Here is a 14020-nt window from a genome sequence, read left to right as displayed (position 1 = left end):
TACTGGATAATTTTAAAAATTGATCATAAATAGTTTTAGAAGATAGCAGCTTGCAGCTTAAGCGCAATAAATGTTACTTATTGTTTTTCTTAACTTTCTTAGTGTTTTCTTGTATTTATTTATATATATATATATATATATATATATATATATATATATATATATATATATATATATATATATATATATATATATATATATATATATATATATATATATATATATATATATATATATATATATATATATATATATATATATATATATATATATACAGGTGGTTATCAAAATAATGGAAACACCCTAGATTATGAAGGTGTTCTGCTGTAAATGTTTTCTTTATGAAGGTATCTCCTAACTGTAATTGTTGACACTGGAGAATCCAGACGCTGATTGAGCTCTGCGGTCACTTTCGCTGCAGTTGTTTTCTTTTTAGACATTACAATCCGCTTCACTACCCGTCGGTCTCTTTCTCCTTCCGTCCACTATTTTGCTTTGCTGAGCTTGTCTTTCCGCGCTGTGTGTATGCTGTCATGACTTTAGACACCGTACCTCTAGAAACGTCTAATAACTGGGATGTTTCGGTCACTGTTGCTCCAACTAGTCGGGCTCCTACAATTTGGCGACTCTGAAAATCTGTGAGGTCTGACATTTTACGCTTCTGACAGAAAATCAAAACGTAGACAACTCTGCTAAAGCTCTCTCATACCACCTAATATATTTACTTTTTATATTAAAAAAAACTGATATGTAAGATTATATTTTAATGCTTTTGAAGCGAATTCTCAAATGTCGCTTTTATTCACAAGTGTTTCCGTTATTTTGATAACCACCTGTATATATATATATATATATATATATATATATATATATATATATATATATATATATATATATATATATATATATATATATATATATATATATATATATATATATATATATATATATATATATATATATATATATATATATATATATATATATATATATATATATATATATATGCGCTATAATTTTAATAGCTTTTTATGATCTTTTCATTTTGATTTTCCGTCAAACTCTAATTGTTTTTTCAATTTATTATAATCCGTATCTACGTGACTTTGAGTCCATGAGATGCAGCTAGAAAAATGCTGTTTTTTAGTTTCATAACACGATGCTCGCCTCTCTCGTTATAACTCAGCCGTGCATATTTACATGATTTTTCAATTACGCATTTGAAGTTTTCGATATTTAATTGAAATGCGAATTCAGTTTATCTTACAGTAATTGATTTCTTATTGATGTTACATTGCTCGTTTTATCACGAGTCTTATTCATGTGATGTGCAAATCACAAAATAATATATGCGGGGTGTCTCAAAAATAACTGACGGCATGATAAACAAATTGGAAATTTGTTTCGCTCTTGTCAGTGAAACCAATTTTTTTTTAAATTATTAATTTCTTGTTTCAAAATTAGCTAAAATTTTCATTAACAGATGACGCTTTGAACACACCGTAGAATAGTTTCCGAGCGTTTTGATCTTGAACTGACCCTATTTTGCCATATATGGTAGTCATTTCAGAAAAATGTTGCTGATTTCAAAAATATTATTTTGTAGTTGTTCATATTCAGCAGTTACATTTCTTGACGATAATTGTGAATAATTTTGAAATTTGCTGATAACAAATTTTTTGGTTTCATGAGCAGAATGCAGCGCACGGAGCATTTCCTTCTATTTAGTCGGTTGTGGAATTTACGAAAATTCTCGGTTCAAATTTCTGGTTATTTTTATGACACTCGGTGTTTGTCAAAGTTTTTTTGATATTATATTGCAATTTGTATTCAGGAATTTTTTTATTTGAAAAATATTTTTTATAAATACACATAATCAGTTCGCTTTATGCAATAGTTTGGATAAATGTGGCTCTAAATATTCATGTTAAGAAAGTGTTTAAATCGTTTAGGAATGCAAGATCACAATTTGCAGATTCACTTGTTAATTTTAATTGAATTCATGAAATAAATTTTTTTGTAAATTTCTATGACGCAATACCTTGAAGCACATTAGTATGATTTGCATACTTAAAATTTGCCCCCTTATTTTTGGAAATTGCTGGTTGGTTTCTTCCTTTCTTTGCAACATTTAATAGTATGCGAGGCAGTTTGCAAACTGACGCAAGTCACTTCTTTCTTACAGAGACACTTTTTAAGCCATTTCGGACAACTTTAGTCATGGTTATCTGAAAGCAATAGCTTAGTTAAAGCCTGAATAGTAACCAGGGATAGATTTAATGTTCTCTTTGGAGATTAAGATTGTAACCTTGTCCCCTTTTTTTTTACATCTTTTATAACATATTTTATGTGATAACGAATAACTTTTTTCAGTTGTGATTACCATGAAATTATAAATTAAAAAAGAGGAGGAAGCTATTGGACAATTTCTTCTTTCCTTTTAAAAAAAACTTTTACGCTATCACGAACAGCTTTCTACGCCGTCCTTCCTTGAGTTAACAAATTAAGCGTTAAATAATATACCAGAATAGAAAGTAATGAGCACTCACGTAAATTTAAAAACATGAATACCATTTTAATTTTCATGAAAGAGCCCTAAAATATTAATTTTTTTTCCCTCGACTCGAGGATTAACACGTTGGCAATAAAAATGACATTTTTTCCCTTTCTTATTTATCTTTTCAGCTTCCGATCCTTTTGTTGGACTAATAGCACAGGGAGAACAACCATGTTTTGAAACGGTTGAAAGTGAAAATTGTCATACACCAATACATGAGGTTTTCACGCCAAAATATAAAGGAACTGATACAACCACACCAAATACTAAGTTTTATCTTTTTACATCCAAGAGCAAAGAGAGGGCTGAACTTCTTCATAACTGTGGAGGAAAACTACCGAAAAATAGTTCATTCAATTCAACAGAGAAAACTGTGTTTGTTATTCACGGAGTCTACGAAGGTGTGTGCCGTTCAGCTTTTCAGAGGGTAAACTAACATTCATTCTAATAAATTTTAAGGAAGTGTTCTGTCTTTTAATTGAAACATGAAGTTTGAAAGTGGATCGTTAAAATTTTGGTTTTCTTCGAAACAATAATACAGAATATTGCATTTGTTATTCATGGAGACTACGAAAACCTGTCCCGGTCAGCTTTTCAGAGGGTAAGCAAATACAGTCAACTCGTGTTATAACGACCCTGTGATAGAACGACCAACATGATAGAACGACCCTGTGAAGGAGTCCCAATTCACATCCATAAAAGATAACGTTATTTTACTCTTGCTATAACGACCGTAAAAAAGGTCAACTCTTAATATAACGACCCTCTCTGAATTTGAACACAGCTCTTTTCTAACTTCCTATTGGAAACTGGGGTAGAATGGTTGACCTTGAACAAGCACACTTCCGTTAAGTCCTGTTAACATGTAACTTCTACAAATTAATGCACATCAAAAAATTAATATCTTCGTCTAATGAAGCCTCGTTTATGTTCCTCGGTTTACTCTTCTTTATAATACTGCAGATTATGTACATAAAAAAAAATTCGTTTAATATACCGCAAATTATGTACATCAAAAAACTAATTCATTCGAAACTAGATTTTTTTTTGTCATTCTATGTTTTTTTAATCTGTACTTTAAAATAAAATTCTTAATTGTTAACAGTTGTAACTCAATTGTTAGAATGTCATTATGTTTTATTAATGTATGTATCTTGCCCTTTTTTTGGTTTATAACATGTATACCACAAATAGTATATGCATGCATTATGACGTTTAAAACCATTATGTGACCGATTTTCGAAGGAAATTTGCTCATTTTGATATAGCGACCATTTGATATGACGACCAGATTGGGTCGTTATAACGCATTATCGTTATAACGTGAGTCAACTGTATATATTTTAGATGAAATAAATATATATATATATATATATATATATATATATTAATACAAGAAAACACGAAGAAAGTTAAGAAAAACAATAAGTTTCATTTATTGCGCTTAAGCTGCAAGTAAACAAAACTCATTAGAAGATAAGTTCAAAATGTAGAAAAAAACAAAGAAAAATTATGGACATATGGAGAAAAAAAAAGGGGGGGAAATAATAAGTAAAAAAATAACAAACAACATTAAAAAAAAGAAAAAAAGAATGAAATTTTATTTAAAAAACCGGAAAAAAAATATAATCTGTTCATCAGCCCACACGATCATATCCGCAAAACAGAGTGCTTTCTGATATTGTATCAATAAAGCCAAAGTAAAATATATTAATACAAAAATGTGAGGAGCACTCAAAAAAATTTTTTATAAAAATTACAACAAATAAAATAGAACACAAAAAGTAAAAATAAGTAAAAATAACATGTAAAAACAGAAAATAAAATAAAATAAAAAGAAAAAAAACAGTATAGAAATGGACTATAAAGCGAGGAGCGAAATCAGATCAACTTACATGGACGGGAATTTTCCAAGAATGATTTAAAAATGTTTTCGCAGAAAGATTGCCAGATTACAAAATATGAAAGCAAAAGCGCAAATTGAGTGTAACAAGAGGGTTTTAAAGTGTCGTTCTTACTGCACTGCTGAAGTGATTTGTTATTCTGTCTATTGATTTGTTAGTTACCAAGGATGGGTCCGAAATGGATGCGCGCAAGGTAATATTATACTGGATAATTTTAAAAATTGACCATAAAAAGTTTTAGAAAATAGATGTTTATTTAAGAAAAAATATAAAATAGAAAAGAGAAATATAAATTGCCTGTTCTGCAAATAGAAAAATTATATAAATTATCAAAGAAAAAAATTTTAATAGATAATTTTAACACGGATTTGCCCGAAATGGATTTGCACATGGAAAAATTAACAAAGAAAAAATTTTTAGCAAACAATTTTACCCACGGATTTGCCCGAAATGGATTTGCACATGGAAAAATTTTATAGATTAACAAAGGAAATTATTTAGTAAAGGAATTTTCAGTAAATAATTTTAACCACGGATTTCCATGTGCAAATCCGTGCTAAGATTATCTATTAAAATTTTTTTCTTTGATAATTTATATAATTTTTCCATTTGCAAAACAGGCAATTTATGTTTCTCTTTTCTATCTTATATTTTTTCTTAAATAAACATCTATTTTCGAAAACTTTTTATGGTCAATTTTTAAAATTATCCAGTGTAATATTACCTTGCGCGCATCCATTTCGGGCCCATCCTTGGTAACTAACAAATCAATGCGCAGAATAACAAATCACTTCAGCAGTGCAGTAAGAACGACACTTTAAAACCCTCTTGTTACACTCAATTTGCGCTTTTGTTTTCATATTTTGTATTCTGGCAATCTTTCTGCGAAAACATTTTTAAATCATTCTTGAAAAATTCCCGTCCATGTAAGTTGATCTGATTTCGCTGCTCGCTTTATAGTCCATTTCTATACTGTTTTTTTTTCTTTTTATTTTATTTTATTTTCTGTTTTTACATGTTATTTTTACTTATTTTTACTTTTTGTGTTCTATTTCATTTGTTGTAATTTTTAAAAAAAAACATTTGAGTGCTCCTCACACTATTGTATTAATATATTTTGCTTTGGCTTCATTGATGCAATATCAGAAAGCACTCTGTTTTGCGGATATAATCGTGTGGGGTGATGAAAAGATTATATCTCTTTTTCCGATTTTTTTTCCGGTTTTTTAAATAAAATTTCATTCTTTCTTTTTTTTTAAATGTTGTTTGTTATTTCTTTACTTATTATTCTCCCCCCCCCTTTTTTTTTCTTCATATGTCTATAATTTTTCTTTGTTTTATTCTACATTTATTCTACATTCAAATACTTGGAAACAACAAAATAATGATGAATGAACCGCCACGGCACAAGAGTTTACATAGGCTGTACTATAGATGTTGCGTTTAATGACGGGAAAACAATCTTTATCCATTCCTGGTTTTCAAAAATATAATGTGCTGTGCAATTATCAATCATACATAGGCTGTACTATAGATGTTACATAGGCTGTACTATAGATGTTACATAGGCTGTACTATAGATGTTACATAGGCTGTACTATAGATGTTGCGTTTGATGACGGGAAAACAATCTTTATCCATTCCTGGTTTTCAAAAATTGAATGTGCTGTGCAATTATCAATCAACAGCAAAAATTTTCTTTTTCTGGCCGATAGTTCTTTAGCCTATTTTCGAATTTCTTCTTCAACTAGACCAGATGTCATCCATGCTTTCTTTGTATGAAACTGGAAAGTTTTTAACATTTTTGAAGCATCTTGTCTTTTGAGATTTGCCGATTACCAAAAGTTTGTGCTTCTCCCATCCATTCATATTAGCGCATACTAGAGCGGAGAGTCGCACTTTTAAAAGTTTACCACCAGAACACTTGAATTTTTAAATTTCAATGTTTGGTTATCATTTTATAAAATAATCCAGCCTCATCCGAGTTGAATATGTCTTTCTCTTCATAGTTACGAGAGATATCATTCCAAAACATTTCTTTTCCAATCCTCAACATCAGATATGGAAACACTTCCCGACTCTCCGATAATTTTTTCCTGAATTTATGAATTTTCCTGCAATTATCGAGTTGATTACATCCATTTTCAATTTTTCTGATTATGCCCATTCTATCATCAACGGAGAACGTTTTACTGCTCGCCATAGTTAAATTTGGGAACTTCTTTAACTGAACTGAGAGAAAAAGGAGTATTAACAAAGATTAGTGTCCACCCCTTTGACCAATAATGAATAACTCTCTCTCTCTCTGACAGAAAATGGATCCCTTTACAGGATCTGCCAGCCTTTGTTTAGGGATGGACATAAAGGAAGAAGCAAACAAGAAACTCCTCTCTGTAGATGGTTTTAAAAATCAGTTGCTTTGAAATAGAAATTTCACAATTATTACAACAACTAAAAATATCAGTCGAAGACAGAAAAAAGTTCATAATATCCAACTTCCTCACTTTTTTGGTTCACTATATCCACAAAAAATAACATTGTATAGTAAGGCACGGGACCGAACATTTCGTTCTTTATATCCAGGAGTTCACTATAAGACGTGTTCACTATAGTGGGGTTTGATTATATATATATATATATGAAAAAATGACATGGTTCAATTTATTTTTAATAAGTATAATTTAATTTCATTATAATTGTTTGTTTTTTGAACATATCACTATCTAGCATTTAAAAAATTTTAATAGTAAAAAATTATTAACATTTTAGGAATATAAAGAACAACTATTTATTCGAGGAGGATATAACGTCATTTTAGTGGACTGGACGTGGGGTAATTTTCCCGATCCGGATGGTGCTATTATTAATTCTTTTGTAGCTGGTGAAGAGACTGGATTTGTAATCAAGAATATTATGGTAAAATTCAAATAGTGGTTAAGTTTCCAGTATGTTTAGCGTTTGAAACTAAGCTTAAAGCATATTGCCTAATCACTTAAATATATAAAGCAATTGGAAGATTATAAGATGGAAGATTATAATTGGATTTGTTATTAAGAATATAACGGTGATGACCATTTCCGATGTATTTAATTTTTTTTAATTATGCGTCAACGCCTATTCACACTTTTTTATGAAGCTATTGGTAGAGAATGTATTTGTTACCAGGAATGTGAAATTTGTTATTTTTAAATCGTGTTTTTTTTTCTAAATAAAAAAAATGTAAACTTATTGTTTATATATATATATATATATATATATATATATATATATATATATATATATATATATATATATATATATATATATATATATATATATATATATATATATATATATATATATATATATATATATATATATATATATATATATATATATATATATATATATATATATATATATATATATATATATATATATATAGTGATTGAGGAAAACATTCTAATATTTTGTTTTTATTTTATAGTTCTTGAGAATGTTCTACATATTTAATTCCTAAAGTTTTTCATGCAACGTTTTTTAAATCAGTGTGACAAACTTGCAGGAGGTACCGAAGGCATATCGAGTTATAAGCATCGTACAGAGGAGGGCGTTAAAATAAAGATTTATCCCGCATGAATTTGTAGATCTCTTTCTTTGGATATATGAGAACAGGATATGACTGCAAATGAACAATAAAAGAATCTGCAAACATTATTGTTTCTTACTTGAGAAAAAGCAAAATTAATGAATAGTTTATAATTAAGAATAATAAGACTTTTTTTTTACCTTTCCTGGAAGCCAGCTGTCACTGAAATATTTTTACTATCATTTTTTTTCCTTTCCCTGTTCTTCGTCACGGAAGATAACGAATGTGTTGCTAATTTAACGTTATCCGATGATCACCTATCAACCTGTGTTACAGAAACATGCAACATTACCTCCACCTGTTTATTGGGTGGGACAGAGATATTTCATTTTCAGGTCCTTTGGTAACGTGACAGCATCAGTTAAATTGACTCCCGTTGAAGACTTTTTTTAATTTTATACTGCCTGGGATCGAATGAAGAGTTGATACCAGACTGTTGTTGAAGACCTAGTTAATCGTATGCTGTCGGTGATCAAATTAATACAGGCACATCAGACTGCCGTTAGAGACGTTGTTGTCGTATGTGGAATCAAATGAAGACTTTGGCACATCTGACTGCTGTTAAACATCTCGTCGATTGTATATTGTATTCGATCTGATGAAAACTTCTGTGTCCGTTGAAGAACTCGTTCGTAGGCTGAATGGGATTAAAAAAAATCGGTACATGAAACTCCCATCGTCATTTGCATTCTTCAGGGTAGGTTAGTGGCGGATCCAGCATAGGGGTCATGACCCCCCCAAATTAAAAAAAATTAAAATAATAATTTTTTCAATAGTTTACAAAAGAAATGAAATATTTAAAAAATTATTTAAGGTGGCATATGCACCTAGGTAGGTCGGAAAAATCGATTTTTCTTCTTCATCTAATTATGTTCTTCACTGTTTCAAGAATCATAATCCAAAGGATAAAAACGAAATTCGTCATAGTTTCATTGTAAACATTATTAATGTTGAAACGCGCCGAATACTCCCAGCGCGCTTCAACAGGTCAACAGGTAAAGATGGGAAACTTGCGAAACTCGTAACTAAAATCTGGCACCATGCCAGCGCTTCGCGTAAGGCGGAGAAGTTTGTCTCTAGCAACGCTTGCGCAATATCATCCTTAGTTTTTTTACCTCGTCAAACTGTTACAGAAGAAGATCTTATAGCCGTTCGTGAAACTGCCGAGTTTTAAAAGAATCTCTAAAATGCTTCCGTAAAAGTTGTCGAAACAGAATTTCGTCTTCGGGTGGCAAAATGGCAACGTGAAACAGAAGCAGGACTTGAAGTGCCCAACGATCTTTCCAAGATTATTAATAACTGTGTCATTGATTTGTACCCATCAATCAATATGTTGTTGAGAATTTTAATAACACTGCCAGTTAGAGCAACAACAGCAGAACGTTCCTTTTCAACTCTTCGACGTCTCAAAACTTGGCTTAGAGCAACTCAAAATCAAGAACGATAAAATGGACTCGGCATTATTAAACATTTGTCGAGAAATTGATTTGAATGTTGAAAAAATCATTGACAGGCTTGCCAAAGTTTCTAAAAAAACGCATTACATTTATTATTTAAGGATTTTGAATACTTGAATTATTTATGTATTGTTCATTATGAAAAAAATTAATGAGAAGACTAGCATTTAAAAACCCAGTTTTTTTTTCTTCAAGAAAAAAAATGTCAAAAAAAATTTTTTTTTTATAAAAGAAAATTCATTGTGGGGGGGGGATCTGAGTCTATGATCCCCCCCCCAGGAAAAATTTCTGCATCCGCCCCTGGGGTCGATAACAAGTACACCAACAATTTTCCAGAACGTTAGGAATTTGATCAACTGAGATTTGAAGCTTGTGTGGTTGCTTTTTGTTGGAATTTTGGGCACAATCTGTAACCTGTAGCTGTTTGCCAATGAAAAACTTAGCTCGAAAATTGTCACACTAACTGACTAGTGTGTTTCTGTTCTTTCTTTATCTTCGCTTCTTTCAACTATGACTGGCATAGAAATATTTTGGATCCATCTGCTTCCGATTCTCTAAAGCACTCTCCAAATAGGGACATTCAAAATCGCATATATGAACTGGAATATGATTGGTGAAATATATTTATCCGAGAAAAACGCGTCGATCAAGTTCTCGTTTGTGTCTCTGAATTCACACGCGCGATTTTATTGTATGCATGCTCTTATATGTTTGTTACTTTGATATTCCTGCTACATTGCCTTAGAAAACATTTGGTAGAGAGTTTTACTCGAAAAATTCTCCTATTAATCTAAAACTCGAGTTAGGCAAAAATATAATTCATTGCAAAGAATAAATTACTCATAATTGTGATATTGCACTTGTAGACAAATGATTACTTTTAATACACTTGTAGACTTTTAGTACACTTGTAATACACTGACAAGTAATCATTATCAAAGATAACAAGAATTTAGGATTGAAAGTAATTTTATGATCAGATGATTATCAGTAATCATCTAATTAAAATTACATTAAATACTTTTCAATCATTAATGTAACTGGAATCATGAGATAATTGTATGTAGCAGAGATTGTTTGTAATAATAGGCCATAATTACTTGTAATTGTTCTGAATTGTAATCATGTCTACAATAGTATAAACTAAATCAATATCTATATTCATGCTTGCAAGTAACTTTTCAGCATGTAGTCATTAACTGTAATCAATAGCAGTTGTAGTTGATGTTAAATTCTGATGAACAAATGTTTTATCGTCTAAATGACGTCATTTACACCCTCTTGATCACCGTTTGGGAACTGTCAACGAATACATGACTACAAGATATAATATAGCCCCGACTATTAATTGATAATACGTCACGTTTAAGGAGGAAAAGAGGTTTAAATTTTAGTTTAGGTATAGCGAAATTTCAATTTAAAATTAATACAATAAAGTACAGTTGCTGGCATAAGTCAAACAACTAACTTATATCAATTGAAGAAGATTAACATTTAATAATTTATTACAGATGCAAAATAATTATGCAGATGGTTCAAAATTTCATATCATTGGCCATAGTGCAGGAGCATATATTTCAATCACTGCTGGAAAATTTATTAGAGAGTGGAGTTCAGCTCATAAACTCAGAAGAATCACCCGTAAGAAAAGTTCATATTTATGCAATATCTTAACAGTATTTAACACAATGTTCTGAATATATCGTATTCACAGAATAATGTTGTCCCTGTTCAATTTTTTTTTCTCGTTTTTCAAGTCTTAAACTAGCTCTGTGCAATTTGCATGACACAAAATCTGATCCTAAAATGCAAATGTACTGTGTGCTTTTGAACTAATGATTGGATCTTTACATTCTAGGATTCAATCTTAATGGTTCGAAAAGGTGATCTTAAATATGCTAATTAATTAGTACAGACAGTATGTTAAGTTGCGAAATCGGACACAAAAACGTATTTCCTCTGAATAAACATACGCTTTCCCCCCCCCCCCAACAGAATCGGACTTTTGACTTTCAAAACATAGAGGGTATCCGCAATCTAGGAAGTATGGTATCAATAGTTTGGTCGGGAAAGCTGTCCAAAGTTTGGACTTCCTAATGTTAATGGCAGAATACAAAATTTGAGCAAAATCTGTCGAATAGTTCCTGAGAAACCAAAGTTTAAAAATAAGACTTTTTCGAAATTCGATTTCTCAGGAATTATTCAACAGATTTCGCCCCAAGTTTTATATTTTACCATTTAAAACTGCATTTTTAAAAATTAAGTAAAAAAGTGTATAACTTACTATTCAAAACTTTTTTGTTTTATTATTAAATAAAGTAATAAAAAATAACAAATATTTAGTAAAAGTTGTATTTTGCGTAAAATTTTCTTCGGCTAAGTGAATTTTATAATTGCCTGCAAAAGTTTCAGAAATCGCTTAAACATATTCTCGAGATAGGGTGAAATACTTAAAATGTAAAATTAACATTAAATGGTTCAAACTTTGAACCGTTTTCTGGACCAAATTATTGGAACCATATTTCCCAAATTGCTCTACGTTCTGGGAGTCAGAAATCAGAATCCGTCGAAAAAGGTATGCTTATTCAAAGAAAAAACGCTTTTGTGACTGATTTCGTAAATTAAAATATAATCTGCTCTAATTAATCAGCATATTTGAGGTCACCTCCTCAAACCTTCAAGATTGTGTCCTAGAATGGGAAGATCTGATCATTAGATCCAACGTTATTCAGGGTGGTCCGTTTCTTGTACTTTGCGCACTGTACATTACCGTTCATAATTTTTTTCTTTTTTTTTTGTTATTCTTAATTTCTTTTTAATTTACAACTTTTCATCTAAAGTGTACAAAATATGATGATTTCAATTTAATTATTCATGAAGCTGTAGCTTGGAAAAATGGCTTCCATTAATTTTATTTTACTAAACACTGGTTGCCAAAAACAAAGTCAATTAATATCCGCAACTTTGATAAAAATAAATAGATAATTAATATCCGCAACTAGTTTTGAAGAACGAAAATTTGAATGCAAAGATTTGTTCATTGCATCATACTATGTAAAGGACGCATGATGATTGATTGAGGCATTTAGACAAGCGCGTAAGAGAAAGAATAAATGTTACATTCTAAAGTCATTCGTGGGAGTGGAGATTCAATGCAGTGACAATAACATTGGATCTGAAATTTAGGGCAAACAGGACTTTCGGATCGCTTCTATAGAGTTTTGACTACTTTTAATGAAGGAAAATTTAAGACAAATTTGTGCTGTGCTTATGAAATGAAATATATTTACTTGATTGGGTATATTCTAATGAGAGTTTATATCTTTGAGCATTTCTTAAAAAACTGAAGAAACAATGTTTTTTTTTTTAATTCCTACTATTAGTTCACAATCTCCCTATATATCTTGTTCAAAATTTCAATCGTTTAATAAAATACACTCAAGTTCAAATACATTTTTTTAAAACTTGTAGTGGATGAAACTTGATGTTGATACAGTGTTTCTTCAAATATTAATTCATTAATTAAAAGGGATTTGTTTTAAATTTTACTAAAAGCGAGTCATTTTTCACATACTTTAAAGATAACATCAGTGAAAATTTCTAACTTATAGCTCTATTTGAACAAAAAAATAGTTTATTGCACACATTTAAGTATTTAATTATTTTATATTCGCTGTGTCAGAGTAAAATTCTATAAAGAACATTGCGTGGTAGCACGTGTGATCCACGTCACCAAATTTATAGTTATCTGATACCAGGAGCCTTTTTTTCCAATTCCTACTATTTTTTTAAATTTTTATTTTATGATTTTACAACTGTCGTTGAGCAGCCGACATAATTTAATGGGTTTACGACTACTAATGTTCAATTCCGTAGCCTTGTCATTTTGAACCCAATCCAGAAGACAAGGGAACTACTGGATCGAGTATTGGGAGAAATATGCCTTCGTGGAGGACTTTTTCGATGGAGCTAATCCGCATTTGCATTGCATGGAGAGGAAGACCACGAGAACCTCCCACGGTTAGCCTCACGGAAAGGGGACTCTAACCCATGATCCGTCTCCCAATGAGGATATTTTATGTCAGCACTGTGGTCGATGCAAGCCGGATGCGGAATTCGTTTCGACTGGGATTCGAACCCGGTACGCCTTATTGGAAGGCAAACTCTCTATCCCCTGAGCCATCGCTGCTCCGATTCCTACTATTAGTTCACACTCTCCTTATATATATTTATGTAGCTTGTTCAAATTTTCAATCGTTAATAAAATCGACGATCGCAAAGCTTGAGTACGCCCTCTAGCGGGAGCCTTAAAATATCGGACATTAGTTCTATCATAACCATTGGCAAAGACGGATGCCATTTTCTTAGCAGCAAATAAGAAGCAAAATTTCCCTAAGGAAAAGGCAGAAGAACTTGAAAAAACGAACCAGAACATGCCAAACATTGAAGCAGAACACGCCAAACATTTGAAGAA

General features: G+C 30.8%; 1 protein-coding gene across 2 annotated transcripts in view; it reads left to right on the top strand.

The window, feature by feature from the left end:
- Positions 1–14020, top strand: part of LOC147814239 (pancreatic lipase-related protein 2-like) — a 160397-nt gene that overhangs the window by 89030 nt on the left and 57347 nt on the right. For both annotated transcript variants that reach the window (XM_087159988.1, XM_087159987.1), the window contains exons 2-4: positions 2686–2984; positions 7231–7377; positions 11058–11187. In XM_087159988.1, coding sequence (XP_087016114.1) covers positions 2686–2984; positions 7231–7377; positions 11058–11187 — 576 coding nt within the window. The remainder of the gene's footprint in view (positions 1–2685; positions 2985–7230; positions 7378–11057; positions 11188–14020) is intronic.

This window comes from Parasteatoda tepidariorum, chromosome 3 (genome assembly GCF_982258835.1).
Source record: "Parasteatoda tepidariorum strain Cologne lab strain chromosome 3, Ptep-v5.0, whole genome shotgun sequence".
In the NCBI taxonomy this organism is placed as follows: Eukaryota; Metazoa; Arthropoda; class Arachnida; order Araneae; family Theridiidae; genus Parasteatoda; species Parasteatoda tepidariorum.
The sequence above is the reverse complement of the archived record's forward strand: the minus strand, read 5'-3'. Positions and strand labels throughout refer to the sequence as shown.